This window comes from Dysidea avara, chromosome 2 (genome assembly GCF_963678975.1).
Source record: "Dysidea avara chromosome 2, odDysAvar1.4, whole genome shotgun sequence".
NCBI lineage: Eukaryota > Metazoa > Porifera > Demospongiae > Dictyoceratida > Dysideidae > Dysidea > Dysidea avara.
Window position 1 is genome coordinate 2704432 of NC_089273.1, and position 25097 is coordinate 2729528.

The 25097-nt window shown below is 36.6% G+C and overlaps 1 protein-coding gene across 1 annotated transcript in view; it reads left to right on the forward strand.

Moving 5' to 3' along the window:
* LOC136246347 (probable serine/threonine-protein kinase DDB_G0271682) overlaps positions 1–25097 on the forward strand; it is a 113521-nt gene that overhangs the window by 53373 nt on the left and 35051 nt on the right. The window contains exon 6 of the mRNA XM_066037740.1: positions 15198–15293. Coding sequence (XP_065893812.1) covers positions 15198–15293 — 96 coding nt within the window. The remainder of the gene's footprint in view (positions 1–15197; positions 15294–25097) is intronic.

The following is a 25097-nucleotide window of genomic DNA, read 5'->3' on the forward strand; positions in this document are numbered from 1 at the left end:
AAAGCATTACTCCAAGCGGTTTTTCTGGTAGGCGTGGCAAGTACAGTAGTCGTTTTTTATTAGCTAATCTCGATTGCGTAATTGTTACACACTGTTGGTTTTTTCGTTGTATCTTCCTGGTTATTAACTCGATTTCTTTCAAACCACAAAAAGGTTTGAGGTTCAATAGATAACCTATTCACCCACCGATTTTCAGCTTCTTCCCATACGCGGTTTACCCTGTAGGCGTGACAACATATTGGTGTTATTTTTCGTGAATAATCGCTTATAACTTTTTGCCTGTTTATCGTATTCCAGCCAAAGTTGGTATGGAGATGCGCCTTTCTGTGTGCCAAATTTCAAGGAAATCGGATATGGCGTTCGCGTTTTATAGCAGTTTTTGTAAGTGTGCGACAAGAGGAAGAAAAATATGAAGAAAAGAAAAACTAAGAAACTAAGCCAATTTTTGAAGTCGCACATCTCGTGAACGCTTGAAGCGATTTCGCTCTAATTTGGCATGTGGAGTGCTGAAGATGGAGGGCATGTCCAAAATCGTCTTGTTTCATCACGGCAACACAGAGCTACGGAGGTGTGAAAATTGCGTTTTCTTTCTTCCTGTCAATATACTTACGGGTGTTGCGCGCCGGCTTCCTTTTTTTTTCCGACCGTACAAATTAACAATAACTTATTACAATTACAAACAACTATTACAACTACATAAACTACAGCTAGCTACAGGGGGAAACTATTACTAGGGGAAAAGGGGATTGTCATCATCATCCGAGCCCTGAAGGGCCCAGTACCTCAAGATCATCTTAGCATTGTTGGACCACAGTTGCACAAACAGTTGTTGTAGCAAGTTCTTTCTAGCAACTTTCCGAGGGACACCACTGCGAGGAGTGGTACGGTCAGCTATACTCTGTAAAGTTTTTAGAGCAAAAGGTGTCCAAACTCCAAATGTTTCCACAACTAATGGAATGAAATCTGACCCCACCTTCTCCACAGCTGCCAAATGCTTCTCATCCTTGGCAACCTCTCCAGCAGCAGCAGCAGCCACCCCAGCACATGAAGCACAGGAGGAGATAAAAGCAGGCTGAGTGGTGCAGCGTATGGAGACATCGAAGTAAGCTGGACGACCATGCTGGAAGTCAGGATGAAAAACATTGCCAGGGCGCAACCCATCATCATAAGAAGCTCTCTGTTCCTTAAGAACCCCAGGGTGATCCTGTGAAAGGGCATTATAAATGATGTTTACCAGAGCATCATGTCGACGTATTCTTGAGAGCAACCTAACAGATGGTCACCATAGTTATCGATGGTAGAAAGACAGGTACACAAAGGAGAGAACGGAAACAAAGAAACACCCAACCATATACGTAATCCAATAATAAATTCAGGCCCAGGGATAGCCAAACCCAGACTGACTCGAGGAATAGCTTTGAGCCAGCCACTACTTGTGCCAGAAGGGTGTGACAAAACAGTTAAACTAGCTTGATCGCGAGTGCCAAAGGATGCAAATAAGTCATCAAATAAATGTTTGTCTAATGTAGCTTGCAGGTCCTTCTGAGAGGCTGAGAAAAGCAAATGACCACTGGAAATACCCGATTCAGAAAGTAAGGTAGCAGCATCCTGTTCATTTGGGAAACTGAGCTGATTAATATCAACAGAAAGAAGGGTGGAGACTAATTCACGAACACTGTTACATGAACCCAAAAGTGCAGGTGAAGCAGAAAAAGCAGATTCACGTAACCCCAGGCCTCCTAATCGAAATGGCAAAGATGCCTGTCTCCAAGAAGTGTCGAAAAGACTGCACTGCATAATCCTACTAAGGCAGGAACAAAGATTATGATCAAATTGAAGCAGAAGGGGTTTCAGGATGGTGAAAGGCACAGTGCAAAGGAGGTGAATAATTTTACAACTACTGAGGCAACTACGTAAAAGATGGAGCTCTACCTGAGGGTCATCTAACAGAGAAAATTTCTCCTGAGTTAATGCTACTTTGTCCATTCGAGAAGAAAGAAAATCATTAAAGAAAATGCCATCACCCCAAAGAGGAGAACCCAGCAGTTCCAAACTTGTGACTTGCTTGATGTCAGTTGGGAGATTGGGAAAGAAGTCTCCAGAAGGCCAAAATAATTCACACTTGGTCAGATTCAAATGTAGTCCAAACTCAGGACCTCGAGTGGCAAAAAGAGACAAAAGAGATGATAAAGAAGATTGCTTCCCGACTAATGTACCATCATCAAGGTACCAAAGATTTAACTCTACAAAGTCACGGAGATTTACAGCATCAATAAACTGTAAAATTACAAGTGAAAAAAGCAAAGGGCCCAGAGGGTCACCCTGTTGCACCCCGGACGAAGCCAAAAGCCTTCTATTGCCAAAGGGAAGCTCAGCCGGTTGGGAATAGCACCACTTCACCCAGGCAGAAATCTCAGGAAAATCTTCAGATACACGAGTGAAAAAGGCAGAGCGATCACATTCAGTAAAGGCATTCTTCATGTCCACTTTTAACAAAGCTAAAGAGTCATCAGCACCATGAGTAGAAATACTCACTGGTGTTGCGCGCCGGCTACTTGGGCCGCACGACACACTACCGTGTACGTGTCTTGATTTTGGTAAGCAAGAATTTATGGTAATGCACAAGTGTTCTGCCTATTATGTTAGCATTATGCTCAATGCTTTCAGTCAGTGACAGTCACCTATTATGCTCATTATTATGCCAGCATAATCGGCGGGTCCTTATTCTGACGGTAGTGTATCGTGCGGCTCAAGAAGCCGGCGTGCAAACCAGTGAGTATATTGACAGGAAGAAAGAAAACGCAATATTCGCACCTCCGTAGCTCTGTGCTGCCTTGATGAAACAAGACGATTTTTGCTATGGACACTCCCTCCAATTTCAGCACTCCATATTCCAAATTTGAGCGAAATCGCTTTAAGCGTTCCCGAGATATGCGACTTCAAAAATTGGCTTACCTGTAGTTTCTTGGTTTTTTTTTCTTCGTATTTTCTTCCTCTTTTCGCACACTTACAAAAACTGCTATAAAACGCGAAGGCCATATCCGATTGCCTTGCAATTTGGCACACAGAAGGGGGTATAAAGGCGCATCTCGGCACCAACCTTGGCTGGAATACGATAAACAGCAAAGAGTTATGAGCGATTATTCACTAAAAATAACGCCAATATGTTGTCACGCCTACAGGGTGATCCGCGTATGGGAAGAAGCTGAAAATTGGTGGGTGAATAGATTAACTATTGAACCTCAAACCTTTTGTAGTTTGAAAGAAATCGAGCTAAAAATCAGGAAGATACAACGAAAAAACCAACAGTGTGTAACAATCACTCAATCGAGATTAGCTAATAAAAAACGACTGTTTTCCACGCCTACCATATAAGCCGCTTGGGCTAATGCTTTGAAAATTGCTGTACAGACGGAGTAATCATCTTAGAAAGGCTCTTCAATTGTGTAGAAGAATCAGACTTAAAGCCACGAAGTTATAACACGAAATCCAACTTGGTGCAGCAAGTACGAGATCGAGATACTCTAATAGAGCAGTCAACCTGAAGAGAATTCAAGAGGTCAGCTAGAAACAAGTAACCTGTATAGAGATCAGCTACAAACAAGTCACCCTGTAGAGAGATCAGCTACAAACAATTCACCCTGTAGAGAGATCAGCTAGAAGCAGGGAGTTTATGCAACTATGGAAAGAGATAGTTCAGCTAGAAGAAATCACCTTGTAGAGTTCAGCTACAAAGAAACCACCATGTAGAGAGTTCAGCTACAAACAAACCATCATGTAGAGAGATCAGCTACAAACAAATCTCCCTGTAGAGAGATCAGCTAGAAGAAGTTACCTTTTAGAGTGTTCACTTAAAAAGAAACCATCATGTAGAGACTTCAGCTGCAAACAAATCATCTGTAGAGAGTTCAGCTAGAAGAAGTTTCCTTGTAGAGAGTTCAGTTACAAACAAATCACCCTGCAGAAAGATCAGCTATAGAAGAAGTCACCTTGTAGAGAGTTCAGTTACGTATACAAATAAACCACCATATAGAGAATTCAGCTACAAATAAATCGCCCTGTAGAAAGATCAGCTAGAAGAAGTTACCTTGTAGAGAGTTCAGTTATGTATACAAAGAAACCACCATGTAGAGAATTCAGCTACAAACTAATCGCCCTGTAGAGATATCAATAGAAGAAGTTACCTTGCAGAGAGTTAAGCTACAAAGAATCCATTATGTAGAGCAGGGGCGTAGCCAGGATTTTTTGAAGGGGGGTTCCAGCACCAGCATTGAGTTACTAGAAGCAGGGGTCTGGGGGCGCAGCCCCCAGCTGCTGAGAGACTTTCGATATTTTAATAAATCAAAACTCAGCAAATTGCTATATTTTATGCAAAAAGTACATTAATTATGATGCATTAAGTGCCCCTGGGATGAAGGTAGTACTAGATAAAGTAGACCTAGTGGAAACAGACAGCATAACATATAGAGACACATATAGTAATCTGTAAGTGATGGTTATATCTTACTGTGGTATAGAAGCCATGAATCCACTGATACAAATGACAATCAAAACAATATAACGACTATACAAATATGCATAGCATGAATTCATTTTGCATAACACAAGTGATAAATTACTGGAGCTCTGTATCTTTAAACACTGCTCACCAAAGCTATAGCAGTATAAGGTCATGCTAAGTTTTGCATTTAATGTTGGAATGTCTGAAAAACTTTATAATATTATTGACAGTATTATGTATTTACATGCATGTTCTATTAGAGTATACCTGACTGCTCTATTAGAGTATATCGATCTTTTTAACAAGTTTTGAAGAGGGCTCATGTTACCTCTGTAAATCCTTCCCTGAGAGATGAATGTAAGTTTTATCAATTGTTGTGCTGTGCCATTACACTATATTGCTCACTCATTTTGTCCTGCCACACTAAATGGTGTGTTAGGATCCTGCTTGCAGAAGTCTAAATTTTACAGGGGGGGTTCCTGAACCCCCCGGAACCCCCCCTCCCTACGCCCCTGTAGAGAGATCAGCTACAAAGAAATCACCAGGTAGAGAGTCCAGCTATAAACTAGTGACCCTGTAGAGACATCAGCTAGAAGAAGTTACCTTGTAGAGAGTTCAGCTACAAAGAAACCATTCTGTAAAGAACTCAGCTGTAAACAAATCACCTGTACAGAATTCAGCTGCAAACAAATCATCCTGTAGAAAGATCAGCTAGAAGAAGTTACCTTGTAGAGAGTTCAGCTACAAAGAAACCATTCTGTAAAGAACTCAGCTGTAAACAAATCACCTGTACAGAATTCAGCTGCAAACAAATCATCCTGTAGAAAGATCAGCTAGAATAAGTTACCTTGTAGAGAGTTCAGTTACAAAGAAACCACCATGTAGAGAATTCAGCTACAAACAAATCACCCTGTAGAGAGATCAGCTAGAAGTAATTACCTTGTAGAGAGCTCAGCTACAAAGAAACCATCATGTAGAGAGTTCAGCTGCAAAGAAATCACCCTGAAGAAAATTCAGCCACAAGCAAATTGCCCTGTAGAAAGATCAGTTAGAAGAAGTTACCTCATAGAGAGTTCAGCTACAAAGAAACTATTCTGTAAAGAGCTCAGCTGCAAACAAATCACCTGTACAGAATTTAGCTACAAACAAATCACCCTGTAGAGAGATCAGCTAGAAGAAGTTACCTTGTAGATAGTTCAGCTACAAACAAATCATCCTGTAGAAAGATCAGCTAGAAGAAGTCATCTTGTAGAGAGTTCAGCTACAAACAAACCACCATGTAGAGAGTTCAGCTAGAAGAAATTACCTTGTAGAGAGTTCAGCTACAAACAATTCACCCTGTAGAGAGAGCAGCTAGAAGAAGTCACCTTGTAGAGTGTTCAGTTACAAAGAAACCACCATGGAGAGTTCTGTGATAAATATACATATTGTATATAATTTTACTGATAAAATCAGAAATATCTAAAGTACATCTGCTTCATCTTTTCTTCTTCCTGTGTCAAAAGAAAAAAAATATAGGTTAAAAAAGTCCCAAAGCCGGCCTATTCCCAAAGCCAGCCATAGGCCAGCTTTGGGGTATGCAAATACAAAAATGAAGTGAAATCTAATCCAAAACAGCCAAGCTGTAAAAGGAAGTGTGCGGCCCTCAAAAAGGCTATGGTGAAAAAAGATGTGAAATCCAAGGTGGCAGCCAAGAAATGGCTGTGATGGTAGGTTAATGGTAAAACTTTTAATGACGACAATTCAGGTGAATTTTGGTGCCGCTTGGTCTTGGCACAAAATTCACCTGAATTGTTGTTATTAAAATTTTTACCATTAACCTACCATCACAGCCATTTCTTGGCCACCACCTTGCAGTGTACAATATAAGGGAAAATTTTGCTCGGACAGAATGGCCAATCAAAAGTAAATTTGATTGGCCATTTCTGAATTTGCATGGCCATAAGATAGAGATGTACTATGCTAGTGTGCAAAGCACACCCCACAGTGTGAAGCACAAGCCTTCTAGGGGATCTGGGGGCATGCCCCCTAGGAAATTTTTGAAAAAGGATCACTCTGAGATTGAATCGGAGACCATTTTCAGCTACTTATCACTGACCTTCATGCACATGTATTTTACAGAGAATTAATTGTTTATTAGTAATACATGTACAAAATCGTTGTTGCTGCATACATATTTTACAAAAAAAACTATGAATCAATGTATTGTACAGCCAGTTTATAGACTTAGCTAGACTAAATGCTTTGTTACAAGTGGTGTTGAGTCAGCACAGATTTAATTATCAACTAGTTATTCCTAAAGTTTCTCTTGTGAATAGCAATAGATCAAAACGTACTCTCGAACTTTCCATGTGCAGAACACTTTTAGCATGTGACTTTCATTCCACCATAGATATTAGAGAGAACTAATATCTATGATTCCACTTTCTCCAGCCACTGCCGAGCGGCCACCGCTGCATCTCTACAGATTATAACCACGAAATGGCCATCTTATTCTTAATATCGTACCTTCACTTCACAAACATTACTTTCTTTTCTTCTCTTGGAAGGCGCCACTCGTGTAGTCAGTGTAGTGATAGCTTCTTCACAACATCGACAGTAACCCACAATTGATAATTTGGGTAAATACGAGGTGCAGTGCTCTAGCTTACGCATGCACATCGAGTCGATGCTTCGACGGGATCGAGACTTCACGTAGTGATTAAAGAGCTTTGGTAAGGAAAGTTAACGATACGACAATAATAATAACAATAATATCACATGTTATAAAGACTAATAATAAAGAATTACAGTTGTAAAAAATTTGATCGGCACAAATGGCCGACCAACGGCTACATTGATCGGTCAATAGCATCACTTGGTCAGAAAATGGCCGAGGGCCGACCATTATATTGTACTCTGCCTTGGATTTCACATCTTTTTTCACCATAGCCTTTTTGAGGGCCGCACACTTTTTTACAGCTTGGCTGTTTTGGATTAGATAAATATTACAGGAAAAGATCACTATACTCTGATAGACCCGTCAGAGAATAATCAAGTAGCTAACTGTTCTATTAAAGTATATTGATCTTTTCTGCAACATGCATTTTAACAAGCAAGGATTTGGAGTCTGTGCTTCAGCAACTTACTGTTTTCCATTAAAGTGCAAATTTACTAGAAATACATGAGAACTGAGGTATAAATATTGAGCATAATTTGAGCATAATAGGTAAACATTGAGTATTAATTTAAGCATATATATTAAATATAAGGAAAATTTTGAGCAGTGCAGCATAGCATAATAGGTAAAATAATGAGCATAGTCAGTGGGTCCCTAGTACAGCATAACAAAAACCAAACCTTAGCCATTTACTTTTCAAATATATCCCCACATTAGTGGCAGATCTAGGAATTTATAAAGGGAGTTTCCAGTTTAGAAGGTGGACATATCCACTGCATATAGGCTCTAGCCTTTTATGCTTAAAATTTTACCTATTATGCTTTTGAGTGTTGTTCAAAAATTAAGCCTATTATGCTCAAAATTATGCTTTTAAAATCAAGATTATGCTCTAGAACTGGCTGTTTTATTATAGTATACCACCCTTTCCTGACTGCTGTATTAGAGTAAGTGACTGCTTTATTAGAGTATCTTGATCTTATTTCTGCAAAGTGTGAATAACCAACAAAGAAACGGTATAACGAGTTATATTACGTGTTTTAAATATGAAATACACTAATAATACTATTGGCAATGAACATTTTCTTTCAGGCACGCGTATTGCACATTTTAATTAAGTTTTCAAATATCGTCCCTATTATGCTGCCATTATGCTTGATATTTTTGGTCACCTATTATGCTTTAAATTATGCCGGCATAATCGGCCGGTGCCTAACTGCATAGGAGGCAGAAGGATGCTACAGTTAGGGGTGCCTTAAATTTATGGTGGTAGTATCTAGCATGCTAATTCTAGGGGGTCTGGTAGCATGCCCCCACCAGAAAAAAAAATTGAAAATTAGGTGTCAGGAGATTGAATTTGGAGGAATTTTCGATGGTTTAGCTGTTAATCAAATAATAGTATTATTAATGTTATCAAGAGTAAATAATAGAGAAGAGAGTATCCAACTGCCATATACCATATCAAAAATGATCCTGTTAAGTCTTTCTGTATATTTCAGTAAAATTTAGGGTATCATATAAGTGTTCATATCTAGTAATCATCACCTTCAACACTTACACACAATACAAAGCCTGTGTGCACACCACTTGTTAATAGACTAATTTAACACCTTCTTTGAAAATGTTTTAACAAACAGAGTGGACTTTACAGGATCATTTTTGATATGGTATATGGCAGTTGGATACTCTCTTCTCTATTATTTACTCTTGATGTTATTTTAATACACGCTTGAGTTGTAATATAGGGTGGCCGCTCTATTGGGGTGACTGCTCTATTAGAGTATTTCGATCGTGATTGACAAGATTCTGGAAGTTCATGTGATGACTATTGTGCAATACAACTTTGCAACACCCCGTTTTCCGCCGCCTATATGCTGACGTGGATGAGTGTGCGAAGAAGCACACTCACCATGCATGCAAAGCATGTATGTGCTAGGAGGGTCTGGAGGCATGCCCCCAGGAAATTTTCGAAATTTTGATGCTCTGAGTCTGCATTTAGCAACAATTTTAGCTCATTTCACCAGTTGTGGAAACTTTTGAGATATGGACACCTTTTACTTTGTCTATTCTTCATTCTATTGCTGATCGTACCACCACCCATAGTGGCTGAAGTAGCCAGAAGAAATTTACTTCTGCAAATTTCTGTTTGTTTATGGATAAATAATTCTTGCATGATTTTAAGGTATTAGGCTCTGCAAGGTGGTGATGATGACTTTCCCCTTTCCCTGTAGTTGCTCTTTCTTTGTTGTTCCCCTTTCCCCATAGCTAGTTGTATTTTGTACTTTATTTATTGTGGTTATATAGTTTGTTTTGTAGATTCTAAAAATAAGTTAAAATAAATTTTAGTGTGAAAAATTTTACGGAATGTTGAGCATGCACATTGCTTATTATAGGTGTACGTTGCAATAATTAATTAAAATACTTAACTGTTGCATAATCATTTGTCAAAGGGGGTTTCTGTGGAAACCTTGTAACCCCCCTAAATCCGCCACTGCACATCTTTTGTAAATCCATAAATTACACAGAAAGTTAGAGGGGAAAGTTTCAAAACCCATCTATATCAATGTATTGGGCAATGATAGGCTGGCGGTTTTATGCTTTCTGACATAATGAGAACTTTGATTACTTCCGTTAGTGCTCTGAAAATTGTTGGGTAGTGAAGAATGGTACTATCGTATAGTGAAAACTGGACCCTCGTAGGTGGTTTACTTACAAAGTTATGATAGTTTTGATAAAATGTTGACAATAATCTATATACTACTGTATTAAAATAGTTTTGTTTTTAAATAATAAAAATGACAATAACAAATAACTTGAAAAAGTGAGTGATTTTATACTTTGTTAACCATTGTACAAACTACAGTGATGAAGTGAAGGGATTGAAAATTCCCTTGAAATTTGTACCTAAACCAAAATTATTAGTTTGGCTGCGCAGATAAAATGGTATAAGCACTGAATAAGGCATGGAGTATAGTGCGATAAGAGGTAGTGTTTAAAGTGAATATTACTCAGGGTTAGTTCCTGATGTAGAATAAAGGTAACATCTAACTTAAAGGTCCGGTACAACATGCTTTAGCAATTATCAATTCTTGCAACCTAATGCGTCACCATTAATGCGAATTAGTCAGATTTGATTTGTTTAGTTAATATACTGTGGTTAGTTGATTACATTGCATCATAATGCATCACACCAAGAAAGTCCATTTCAGTTCATAGTGTCAAACCATATCAGACATAGCACTTAAAATGCAGTAAGAAATTGTACTGCAATCAGTACAAACCTACAGGAGAATACTGTGCCAAAACTATTGTGCTATTTTGATGTTACTTCTACAGTATATTTTATTAAACTACCAACTTCCGTAAAATTCCATAAAATTTCTGCAGAGTTTCAAACTTGCACACTATTTTCATGCAATTTTCAACTTTCACAACACATTACTTCCAAGTGTAATGACACACTATTACCACACTCCATGCCACACTTCCACACAATTTCAATACAATTTCCAAGTTCCATGCCACACTTTCAACTTTTCCCAAATACACTTCCATATTATTTCACATGTTCTACTAGTTGAGCAGAAAAAATGAGTATTTTGTGCACTTTCTGATAGTAATGTAAAACTACACAATTTGCACTCCTTGTTGCATGCTACAGTGTCACCACAGATTTGACTTTTACATTGAAAAGTCGTAATTTTTGTCTTTATCTCCCTGAGGCATTATAACTATTAAATCATGACTTCATATTAAAGTTTTTTTATCTTGGATTAGCTCATTCCTCCTAAGCTACAGTTTGGTTATTTCCATTTGCCACAAAATTCTTTGAATTTATCTGCCCTTGGAATGTACATTGCCCATAGGAGAGTAACATAATGTAGACAACTTGTAGTTTTATATTTTGCTGACCATGCATGCAGTTTGCACCTACACCAACATTACAGCACATGTAAAGGTGTATAAGTACTGAATAAGGCATGGAGTGCAGTGCTTTGAGTTATAGTAATGAAAATGAATGTTACTCAAGGTTAGTTCCAGATGGTGAGCAAAGGTAAAATCTAACTTAAGGTTACAGTATATTTTAAAGTACGTGGGCAGAACAAATTACAGAATTTGCTCTAAACCACGCAAGGGATAAATAATTTCACCTACTGTGTTGTGGAAGTAATACATCTATTTGTACTTGTTTGCTTATACTGCAGAACAACAACTGTTCTTGGGTGTGTGGTCCATGATAGAGCCATTGTTTTTCAAAAACGCACTGCCAAAAACCAGACCAACAGATTACTGAATCCCTCACAAGTAACTAAGCAACTAAAATATCTAGGTCCTGTGGAAGCGATATTTTAAGTTATTGTTTATGAAGACGTTTATTAAACTTTTAGTAGTTTCTTCGAGTGAAACAAGCTTTTTAAAGGCTTGTATCTCTGTCACTGGGAATAAATATGCCAAAAACGCTTCCACTGGACCTAATAAATTTAATGTACAGCATCATCATGCCCCAGAACTGCCCATAGAGCCTACAGCTTTTGCTGCATTTGGTGGCAGAAAAACATGGTAGTGGCAGCTGAAGCTGAGCGGTGTACAGGCAGGCTTACCTGTCTTGCTACAACAACTTGTAGTGTTCCACCTGTCTCATACTACATTGTAGCAACATAAAAACATTAAATATGAATGAACGACTCTGTGTTCACTTTAAACCTTTCATGCTGCTATACTTAGTAGACTTGTTTTATGGCTTTCTCAAAAAGTATTGATAGGCATTCAAAAATTTGAATGATTACCTGTGACTATATCGTAACCTTAAAGGTGCACTGAAGTTGTGAAATATACTTTAGCTATTATCAATTCTTGCTACTATGTAGTGTCACTGTGAATGTCATTTAGTCAAATTTTACTTTGTTTGATAGATATAAAGCAGTGTGCGAAATAACGTCCAGACACCGGACAATTTCCGGTCAATTGCACTAGGTGTCAGGCCATCATTGAATTTGTCCGGAAATAATGTCCTTTCAAAGTTTATAGTGTTAGCATTGGGCTAGGAGGGAGGCCAGACATGATGGTATTGACATGTAATTAAGTTATTTGCTTTTGGTTTGTATGGACCACAAGGGTATGCCCAAGATGTACTCTGAGGTTAACAGTTTACTATGTTGTGCCAGCCTACTTGTCTCAGTCACCTGTACTGCAGTAGTAAAATGTATTTATAACCTGATTACAGTTAGTAGCTTTTACTTGTGGTATCCATGATCACTTGTACAACCAGTTTTTAAGCTAGAATGAACAAGACATCAGTGCATCTATTTATATTAGGGATAGAGCCATTATATATTCTAAGCCATGGCAGCTGCCAGCATAAGCAAAGTTTGACCACATAGCTATATCATTCCAAGGCAAGCCCTGACTGAAGTCCTTATGGTTCCTTTCCTACAAAGGCCCAATTTATTGCATAGAAGCCCTTTCATGTGGCCAGTAGCTACCTTTAAAATGCTGTACTATCAGTATAAGTGAGTGGTTGACAAGTAATCAGCTGTACAGTACATTAGTGGCCCCAGTGTTTGATACAAACATACAAGTGGTAGAAACACAGGAAAGGAGAAACAATAGAAGTTAAAATGTCAAGTCAAATTGCTTAATGTCCACTCAAGTTTTGCAATGCCCTGACAGTACGACAGGACATGTCTGAAAAGTTATTTCGCACACTGATAAAGTGTAATACATTTTACTATATTGTGGTTAGTTGACTGTAGATTAAATTGCATCATAATGCAGCGTCCTTCCTTCTACAGTTCAGTAGAGATGATAGGAGGTTAAAGCACTCTAGAAAACAGATTCATCCTAAGTTAAATTTCTGTAGTATCTCTGGGCTATTCCATACATAGTAACAAATGTAGCTACAGTGTTTCACTATACCTCCCATAATTTATAAAATGAATGGTGTAGTTAATTCATGTTGGCTTGAGTGACTGGTTACCTGCTCTGGGCTATATATTAGCCTGAAATATGCTTACAAAAACAATGCAAATCAATGATGAAAACTTATTTGCAATGCTAGTTATCTGACTGCAATGCTAGTTATCTGACTGCTCTTTTAGATACTGATTGCTGTACTATGTGTAGGCTTGCGCTGTCTGTATTTTACTGCACTTAGATAATGGCATTCATAATGCTTTCAGCAATGAAGTATTTAAGAGACCTGCTAGCAAATCTTTAAAATGGAGACCTGATGTCAGAAAGACCTCATGTTTAATATGGCGCTGCTTTATTACAGTACTATCAAGATGATACTGCCAATGATTAATTTTAATTTTTTCAATGGAAATATGTGCAAAACCTGATGGAATTCTGTTTTTCAGAGCAATGCAAGTGAAATGCATTGGGTAAATACGCATGCTAAAGAAAACTAACTTAATTGCTTCAGTAAACATTGAGAGAAGACATGAATTAAATCATGTATGTATGCACATGTTGAGCTGGATCCTCAAAAATGATTGATAACTTGTGATTGTTACATTGCACAGACCTCCTGTATCGCTTGTTAGGTAGCACCTCTCAACCCACTAAATATTAAAAGTGCTTCTCAATCGAATGAAAGCACTCCAGTTATGATGCTGTGAAGTTTCGCCATTCATTTTCAATGGGGAGGCCTCTATTCATGGCCTTTTGATGTTTATGTTGACACATGTAATGAAACACTATTTGTATGAATTTGGTCTGATAGTACCTTTAATAACTTCCAAACACTCCTGCACTGGTCAAACATACAATGGTATGCTCACCTTCTGCTAGCATAACAATGCATCAATAATTTTGAAAGTGCACCCACTTATTCTTCAATTCTCTTCAAGTACTTCACAGAGTTCAATACAATGACTTAAGTATAGTTCTCCATGCAATGACATCTGGAGAAAAATAATATACAAGTTGTAACACTAGTACTATAAATAGCAAACAATCTTACATCGGATGAAGTAGGCTCAGAAGAAGACCTGGGCTCACTGCTGGTAGTGGTTGTGGAAGAGTCATTAATACCACCACCACCATCATCATTATCTTCTACATGTATCACTGCTGATGTGGATGAGGAATCACTCTAGAAGTTCTTCATGAAGTCCATCCTGTTCACAGTAATGATCTTCAACTTTTTCTTGAATTACTTTATCAAGGATTGCCACCTCTTAGATGTAGTGACCTCATATCCTTGATAAACCAGTTCCTTATCTTCAGTCAATGTAAACTTTTAAAACAGACCCAAAACTATGAAATTGTCCATAATAATGTTGTTATACATCTTGTCATTCCGTTTTACATATCCTTTCATTTGAGTCCAGGCCATCTCAATTCACAATGTAGCCACATGCCAAATATTTGACTCTGCCTACAAGTGTTAATAACTACACTATGACTGCTGTGATATAACTGGCTTATATCACATAAAAGACTGTCAGTGCTTTGATGCATGTATATACAGTATATATATGGCTTCATACACAGCCAAGGACAACTGTTAATATCTACAACTGCTGTGATATAACTGGCTTATATTCAAGTGAAAGACTGTGGGTATTTTAATGGGTATGACTTCATATTCAGCTTACATGAACACATTACACTGACACTGCATTCTGATTGCCAACATTTTAACACCTTACTGGACAATATGGTAGTTATTGCACAGGCTTTACAGTTTCAGTATAGTATGGCTTCAAATAGGTCTATATAAAAGGGTAACATGTTATTTGAATGTATATTATCTGTTTTGTATAATCGTGTATTGGAAGTGACAAATTTAAACTGATTTTTTACTCTAATTGGTATAAACTAAATTCAACATGTACTTGATTGTAAAGTAACAGTTAAATGGTTAATTTTATAACTGCATGCATACCTGAGTGAGCAGCAAGTATCTTAAAGCTAATTCTTATGGAATATACAGTGTAAACAAACATTAACAAATGAATAACATTTAATTAACAACTTGTAATATTTTATCTTAGTCAAACATAGTGATAATATTCTCCATCACATGTTGTATAGGATTATACTGGACTACACTATTCAGTGGAGCAGAACAAGATAGACTGTGTCAGGCTATATTTACAACTAGGAGCTGATATAACTATAAAGGATTCAGTAAGTAATTGTTGTAAATGTTTATGTATACACTAAACTATTACTTAGTCATGAGCCTTATGTACCGATTTGGTATTGGCTAATATAAACTTTAACTATAGTGTGTTTTGTTGGTTATAGTAGTAGTAGTCTTTCTTACACACATTAAATAATTGACTAATGTATTATAAAGTAAGGAGGTGTTCAGTAAGATAATGTACATATTTGGAATACTTAAAGGCATATTGTTTAAAATTTTTATAAACCAACTGGTACTATACATTCATCTCCATTGTCTGTTATGTATTTTTAACTCAAAGCATGGTTTAAAGACTGTATTATTTTGTGGTATAGTAAAATTGCACTTGTATATAAGTAGTAGAGAACTGCTGACCTTGCTAATCATATTCAATATTCAATTTATTTACAAGTAATAAACATGTACATTGTAGTACAGCACAGATTTAATGTTTAGGCATGTGGCTACATATTATGCTTTTAAAATTGAGCATTATACATTTGTGAAGTGCTCAAAATGTGCTTTGGAAAAATTAAATTATGCCCATTTTTGGCCGGTTAAATGGTGTATAATAGACTATATACTTTGATTTTCATTCTTAAATATTGCTCTATTCTTATAGCCGGTTAATATATTAGAGAATTTCATTATTCCAAGTGACTGCTTTAATAGATTAGTGAAATTGTGTGACTGCTCTATTGCAATTGTTGACTGTTCTATTATAGTATATCATGTAATTGTACAATTTGCAGATTTTCTCATTGTTAAGGCTTTACAATTGCTTTAAAATGCTGGTATAATGTCTGGTTCCCAAACATACCTATTCCCAAAATTATTCCTGCAACCCTTGTGATGTTCCCAGCCACAAGGGTACTACTCTGTCTTCAACTGTGAGTGATTTTTAACCTAAACCCTCAATGCATTAAGACAACAGCTGAATGATTTCTACAGGTAAATTTTGCCAGAACTGTGGATAAGGAAGCCTAAGGTGAGGCCAAAACTGTAGCACATCATCAACTTGTTTGAATTATGTTTAAGAGTCCAGTACAGCAGGTAGAGGCAGAGAAACACAAGGAGAAATGGTTGTGATGGCACCACTGGCAAGATATGCATAAGATAATTATTTTCCCTGCCAGGTGGATAAGTGACTCAGGAAAAGTCTAGCAGTGATGCTATTGTTTGTTTCCTGGTACTGCTAACCAAGCTTTGTAAAATGCTAAACCAATCTTGATTCAGAGGAGCATAATGAAGTGTGGGTTTCGATAGCATGAAGCACTACATCCAACAACTCCATGCTTTTTTGAGTAGAACGATTTAGTGTTCTTGGAATGCTACAAAGTTGATAAGGAGAGCTTGGTCTTACCACCTGCACAATAGACTTTCACTTTTTTGTCTACCTTTAAAGTAACAGTTCTTGCGATTCTTTGTTTTATGTCACAATGTGACATATGCAACTAAAGATTGTGGCTTAATATATGCATGCCACTATATAACAATGTGTTTGATTTATTTAAAGGTGTTTTTGAACATTGCATGATGCAAGCCCCCTATATATTCAGGCAAGTGAACTTACCAACCTATTACATACTGGTATAATTTTTGCATAATACAGTAGGTGACTGATACATCAGGCATAATGGCACCGTAGTATAGTGAACACAATAATTATTCCTTACATTAAGTTATAGTCCATTGTCAAGAAAATACTTACGTGCTCTAATAGAACAGTCAGTAACTACTTTATAAAGCTGCCAAATGTCAAATTTATATGATGGACAACAATTCTTTTCTTCTGATCATGAGTTAAAGTTAATAATGGCTAAGGCGTATTTACTGTGAACATAACAAGTTTATACTTTGAACAGCAAATATTTGAAAGCATAGTAGTTTGGTACCTAGTTAAACACTGTACATTAATACAGTCACTCTCACTGTATCCCAGGGGCAGATCCAGCAGCTGGCAAGGGGAGGGACACAAACAGGCTTAGTTGTAAGTGGTTGGGGAGACCCAGATTATCTTATTAGTTGCTGTATTTTTGAATTTTGAAGCAGCAAAAAATTACCTCTTAATAGTATCTCAGTGTTTATTTCGCCATTTTTGCCTTTGCAGATGGTTGTGAAGCCTTAAAAGCTGTTTAAAAGGCTATTAATGTCTTTAAAAGTAGCGCAACACAATAATTATTTTAGAGGTGCTTAGTATGCACGAAGATGTTGAGTGACAATTTTACAGCTAGTTTGACTGATTTGCTTTGATTACTGGTGAATTTGTAACAATAAACGCTAGTAAAAATGTGCATATTTTCATACGTTATGAATTGATCTTGGCCTGACATAAAGTTCAGTATTTTAATCAGAACTATATCTAGCTATATGGCTGCTCCATAAGGTAAGGGGCGAGATTAGGAATGCGGGGAGGCAGTGGGGTCGTTTGCCCCAAATGTCCCATCGTGGATCTGCCATTGTATCCTGTTTCATACAACTTGGCAGATGCATCTCTAGCAACACAAATATACATATGGATAATGCAGCAACGAAAAAATTGAAATATAGGTTCAACATACAGTTATTGCACTACTGAACCTAGCCTGATGGTGTGGATTTGGTGATGAAGTTACTGTATATACTGGAAGACTGCTATAGTTTATGCATGTATGAATATTAGTTATAGTAGTCACATTGTTCTTAAAATGTAAGCTATGTAGATGCTGTAGAAGATAAGTCATTCACGATTCCTAAATAAACAAATACTCAACTCCACTTAGACTCTTATTGGAGAATCATAGCATATGCCATTATAATTTTGGGTAAAAATAAGTAGTAATAGGCCTGTGTTATTTGCCACGATAATTAAGAACATAATGGGGTGCTATTTCAGCATAATGCTAGCATATTAGGTAGATATTTCAAATTCTGGAGGTTAACTTCTGGAAATGGATTGATACTACCTAATAGAGCAGTCAGTGAAATTACAATAGAACACTTAAATGTATGATACATAGCTCTTTAGATAGATAATCTCTAATAGAACAGTCACTTTGTAATACTGTAGAATATTCTAATGGAGCATGTACTGATTATAATACTCCAAGATGGTTGTAAGAAACGTTGATAACCCACAGTAGAAGTATAATGCAAGTATAATGGAAGCATTAAAGAGCATAATTAAGGCCTGAGTCAAATATACTTTTATCTAAACTGCTTTCTGGAATTTCCAAAATTTTCACCTATTACAGGGTGCTCCCTTAAGAGTGGTAGAGTAGTGCTGCACCACTATACCTTGTAAAATACCTTTGATGTGGTTAAAGGAATGTATACAATAAGCAAAATCTAATGGCTTTGATGTTGTTAGCAAATTGACACTTTCTGGGGAAGGCTCTGTAGGTAGTATAGGAGAGTGGCTAAGCAAAACAAGTTGGTGTTGTGCTGCTTCTAAAACTCAGGTGCCATGCATCTAGTTAACTCATTTGGAAGTAACCAACTATGTATTACTAATTTATTACTTTAAGGTTACGGGATAGTGAGAGACTGTCAAACAAAATTTGTATGATGTAATTAACGCGGGCTTGATGTTGTTGTGTTGTGTATCAGCTAGTAACAGGCTTAAATTGTTGGGAGAATAATAGTGTGCTGACTGGACAGTTACAATGTACAAGAAAACACATGTAACAGTACAAGATAATATAGAAACAACACACTTAGCAACTGACACACCTGTAAGCTCATGCATAGTTTTGCTCAATAATGCCCTGAACCAAAAATCAGGACTGTCAAACAACTTTTTAATATTTTGTATAAACCTACTGCTAATTTGCCTTCTTGTCTAGGTCCTGATGGAGCCATTTCTAAGAAATAATGTTTCTAGTGCTTGTGATATGAATTTAAAATTCTATTTTGTGACCACAGTGTCTTGTTTATAATCACTTCGTTGCCATACACATCTTGTCAGTCCCTCACAAGTGATGTTCTTCAAACCGTAGAATCATCATGGTTCTTCATTGGTCTGATTTTTGGTTCATAGTTTTAACTATTTGGCATGGGGATAACTCATACTTCTATGACAACATTTGAATTCCATGTCAATTAATGAGAAGTTAAGAATGCATAAATATTTAGTAACATTGGATTAAGAACAAGTTGATGTAATGCTACTTCTAAAAACCAGGTGCTGATGCAGTTAACACTATCCCATTCTAACCATATAGTAATCAACCATGTATATATTTGTACTATATATTCATGCTATTGTTATTATTAATTCAGCTAGACAAGTAGATTTGTAATTACTGTCACAGTAATTTAGCTAATTTCATAATTCATAAATTATTTTGTAATGCAGCAATTATGTTGCTCTACACTGATAAGGAAGCGTAACTATAACACACCACTTTAAACAGCAAATTACGTACAAAAGTATCTTCTCAACTGTTTTATAGTGTGTCTATCATGTTTTCTCACACGGATTGTTTAGAGAAAGCCTCGAGGATTCCTATCATTTTTGTTCTCATAAGTATGGGTGACGCCCCCATTTCTACCCAAAGGATACACCATCTCTGGTAGCCTAAGAGGCCTTTACTGTTGTTTTAAAGGTGTTAAATGTCTATAAAACTAAAAGGGAAGACCGTTCGCGAAGTATATGAATAATCGCCAGACTTGTTTTTCAGACCGCTGAGAAGAAACCAACTCAGAGCAAAGTTTACCTGTGCAGAAATTTAAACAGACTTCATTTTGCCTTTACTTCTTAAGTGCAAGCTGCTATTACTATTTATGATTTTGCTCACGTTGGTGCATATGGACAAACATAAGTAGATAGGTAGGTACACACACACGCACACACACACACACACTTTTCTGAAAACAATTTCAGTAAACCAGGTGTGCGCCCAACCTGGTTTAAAACATCAAAACCCCAAATCATGAAAAATGATATATAGTGTACATGTGGGTTTACGGTACCCTGTAAACTTAAACAATAAGTTTTTGGTTGTGCAATAATACATAATTAATTTATTGCAATTCTCAGATTTAGTAATTCATGAAATTTTCATAATTTTTTGATTTTGTATTGGTAAGGGTGCTCTGTACAGTTCCGCGTATGGCTTCTGAAGTTAGCACAGCTGGGGTTTACTAATGGATTCCCATGGTCACCAGCAATTATCTAATTAGTCTGTGGCTTGTTTAACGCGTGGCGCGCCCAACGAGAAAATTCCTTTTATGATGAAATAACCTGCCACAAACGAAGAAAGAAGAGCTATATACATGAGGGAAGCGAAGTAAGTGTTGTATCTTCTTCATCGTGGTCTAATGAATATAGCGATCCGTAATTTACTGATTATCTTCCAGTTACATAATTAAGAAACAATAACTGTGGCCATAGAACAGCTGCGGGCGCCTCAGTTTCTACACCTTGATACTAAAATTAGAACTAGTTCGTCATTTTAGGCCCGATAGACAGGAAAATTTCAGATGAGCAACCAAGATATTTATGCATTAAAAGAGTGTTTGTCGTTTTTTGATAGCTCCTTCTGGCGAGGAATGGCGTGGAGGTAAAGAAGACTGATTAGTGCCAGCATAAAAGCGGAAGAAGAGTATCTGATGACTGAGAAGCCAGAGAACAAAAATAGAAACGCACGTTTGTTTGTACAGTTTTCAATAATGTATTTTTAAAGAATCAAGTCTCTAGGTCATAAACTGTGGGACTAGTTCTGACTAGTTTGAAGCGAAAATTTATAACTCGCCTTCTACAGTGAGTTAAGACATGGGATTTGTACTAAACTGTGCAGTAGTGATAGCTTATTGCAAATAAAAGGTGTTTAGCAGAATAGTTTAATCCGTTCGTAAGTTATAGCAGAAAACATAGTTTGTGGGAAGCCATACGCGCAACTGTACAGAGCACCCTTAAACAAACCATTCATTATGCACACAAGTATCTTCTATAGTTTAAGTATGTCGTTTTGCTCACAAATTCTCTAGACAAAGCCCCAAAGCTGCTCTTAATTTTTTTCATGTACATAGGGGATATGCCCCTTTTAGCCACTGGAAGGGATAGGGTAGTTTACAACTTGTACCATTATTTTTCAGTTGATAAATGCCTGTAAAACCTGAAGGGAAAGTAATTCACAAAGTCTGAGGAGAGTCGCCATGCCTGTATTTCAGACTGCCAAAAGAAGCCACCTCAGAGCAAAGTTTACCTGTGTGGAAGTTTAATACAGACTTCATTTTGCTTTTACTTCTTATGTAAAATCTGTTTTTATCATTTAATGATTTTGCTCACGCTGGTGCGTATGTACAAACATCTGTAGATAGATACATAGATAGATAGGTACACATGCACACTTTTTAGAAAACAATTTTACTAAACCAGGTGTGCACCCACAACCAGCATTCAGCCAGCTGTGGATGCGTGCCTGGTTTAATAAATCATTAACTTTGATAAAAGCACCAAATATGGTACTGTAACAGTGTTTGTGATTCATACCAACAGTTAAAATTACCATATCACAGACAAACAACTCAACAGATAAAACCAATAGAGAATATGGAAGACATAAAGTGCTCAAATGTGCACATATAAAGTATTACATCTTTATTGCCAAGCAACAGATAATCAGCTCTAAAAGCTGATCAAGGAAGGTGTCCATCCGTGCAGGTCAGTAGGTCATATTCTTATGAGGTACTTTTGCAAAGCCATGGTTATGCAGCATGTTATTTCTATTGGATTGTGTTTGTACTTTTACAATGAAATATTGGCACCTTCAGAAGAGCAACTAAAACAGTTTGCTTTATCATAATTCAGTGGCAGATCTAGGATTTTAAAAGGGGATTCCTGAAAGTTTGTATAGCTGAATAAGGCACTTGATGACATTTCTCTGCAATTTAGAAGCTCTAAGATCAGATTTTAGGCTACTTTTAGTTAGCAATTACAATAAATCCAACGCTTTAAACTGTAAGTACTATAGCTAACTATAGATGATTATATGCTTTAGCTTTAATTACTCTATTAGAGTAGTTACTTGACTGCTCCATTAGAGTATCTCGATCATTTTTAATGCAGTGGGAAATGAAAAGTGAAGTGTTGCTAAGGATTTAATAGCTATAAATGGGGTCAGTTAAGTGCAGCTGCATGCATGCTACTGAAATACAGTGGTATATAGCTGTTTGATATGACAAATTGTCAGTACAGCAATGTGTATGTACAGTACTAAGACTGCCACTGAGCTAAATTTAAAAGGAGGTTTCTGTTGAAACTCCAGAAACCCATCTAGATTTGAAAGATATTCTGACTGCACCTGTAATATTGAAATAAATTTATGTTATGTAAGACCAAAAGACCAAGTTGGTGATTATTATCATGGCTTCTAGATAAGCTAGAAATGGTCTAATAGTTTTAAAAGATTTCAAATATTGCCCTTTTTATATAGGCTGTTTTCACTTTAAATTTTTCTCAATCATTATTGGTTCATAGTGTGTGTGTGTGCTACATTTTGGTTGCAAGACCACAGAATTAATCTTCCTAGAAAAAGTTAATATAAATCAATAAGTTGTGATAGGCAGTGGAATTTGTGGTCTGTTACTGTTGTATGTGGTGTAAACCTCCAATACTCACTCTTGACCAGCCCATGCAAAGGATTGTACAATTAAAATGTCCTAGTACAATGCAATGTAACCATCTGTACAAAATTACTGCAGTTATTGTTTATTGGACTCATGGGTAATAGTCTGATAGCCCAATAGGTGGCATGGCTACTATACAAAGTACAGTAGAACCTTGATTATCCAAATCTCGATTATCAGAACAGTACCCATGTAGTGCTATTCCATACAACTTTGCGGGGTGGTGTACTGGAGACTTTCACATTAATGTTAAAGTGGTCTTCAATACAGGTAGTTGTTAAGACACATTTCACTGCACTTGTATACCTTAATTGTGTGACATGAATTTGGCACCGGCTTGTTAGGGGCGAGTATTGCAGGTGTACACCTGCTGCTGTACAACAGTAACATCATAATTCCACTGCATACCATTTTTCATTTAGATGTCTTGAACATATTGCAGTCCTGCAATCAAAATTTCGGCAAACACAGACCATGACTTAGCCATTGGTGTGAAAATATTGAAGATACACCTTTTGAATCACCTTAAGGTTTAAGATTACACCAAAGGGAGTTAGAAACTAAATTAGTTACATAGTTATTAATCACTTTAAAGTGTTAATCGACAGTCATCAATTTGTAAAAGTTTTATTGAATTATTATAGCACATTATAAAGTTACAGTAGAATCAGTAAGTCTAGACAGACCAATATTATAATTATTTGTTGAGAGGCTATGTAGTGCAGTACAATAATGTTGGGTTGTTGTACATACACTCCATATATGGGTAATACTAAAAATACATCAGTGTTTGCTGAAATCTAAACGAATACCCTAAACCCTTGTTGATTTGACATGTAGTATTAAGATAATTGCAAATAAGTGTTTTCCTGGCAGCAGGTTTTAATACATGTCTGCAAAATGTGGAATAACTACCCTGTAACAATAATTTCTTAGCATAATCAGAAGAAAAGCAATACAGGAGGCACATCTAAAGTATAGTGGTGTACGATACCAGTACTTGTACAAAATCATCTGCTGATACTGATACTGATACTAAGCATTGAAGCCTACACAAGTTTAATACTGAGTGATATAGAAATTTCACTGTTATGATACATAGCTAGCTATAGCTGTTAAAATATCACAGTAATTGTGAACTTTGATTGAGAAGTGATGTTCATCAAATTAAGCAATTAGTGATCCACAATGGTTTCCATCAAGTTTAGCATATTTGTTCACACAGTGAATATGAAAGTTATTGAACTCATTTATTAGGTAATTAATTGCATGGGCAGCCAATAATTCTACAATGTTTGTTACAGCCTTGCAACCAAACCTTTACATGAAAAAGCAAACCAAATATTTATAAACTTACTTCTTTTTGAGGAACAGCCGCACTGTCATTTAATCACAAAGGATTCACATGCTTTAATATAATAGAACACACAGAGCAAGTGTAGCAATAATTAGAATAGAGTAACAAAGGCTTTGTATTCACTACTTTGTTATCCCTACTAACTTATTTGCTATGGAAACTTAAATAGAGATCGTTGAAGATTAATAAACATGGTAAGTGTCTATATACTGGTGGTACCTGCAGCTTTGTACTACCGATACCAATCCAATACCGATACCACTAGTATCGGCATCAATACCGATATTGGTAAGCCTCTAGTAAAATGTGGCTCATCTATTAGCATATTATAATGTTTGCAGTAATGCTACAAAGGATAGTTATGACACTTTCTTATATACTTGTTGTTGCATAACTAAGAGGTAACACTGTAGCCACAGTATTAAAGGCCATCAGCTACATGGTTGATTCTTGGAAGTTATCAACTTTAAATTAGTCAATAGCTATATACTGTAGTTGGTCTGTATGAGAAGTTTTATACGATTTTAAATACAAAATTAATTTATTTTACAAGCAGATAGATCCCACACAACTCACCACTGGGCTTCAAAAAGCAGCTAGCAAAAGCAATAACTTATCATGGTGACAGTGAAATTTGAACTTGTATATATTCATGTGCAGTAATTTTGTAAAAGTCAAACCTGTAGTCAGTGAAAACTGCAAACTGCAATAGAACACTCAAATGCATTGTACATAGCACCTTAGATTGATACTCTCTAATAGAACAGTCACTTTATAGTAACATACTCTAATGGATCATTCAAATGTATATATACATATAAATATACATATAAATATG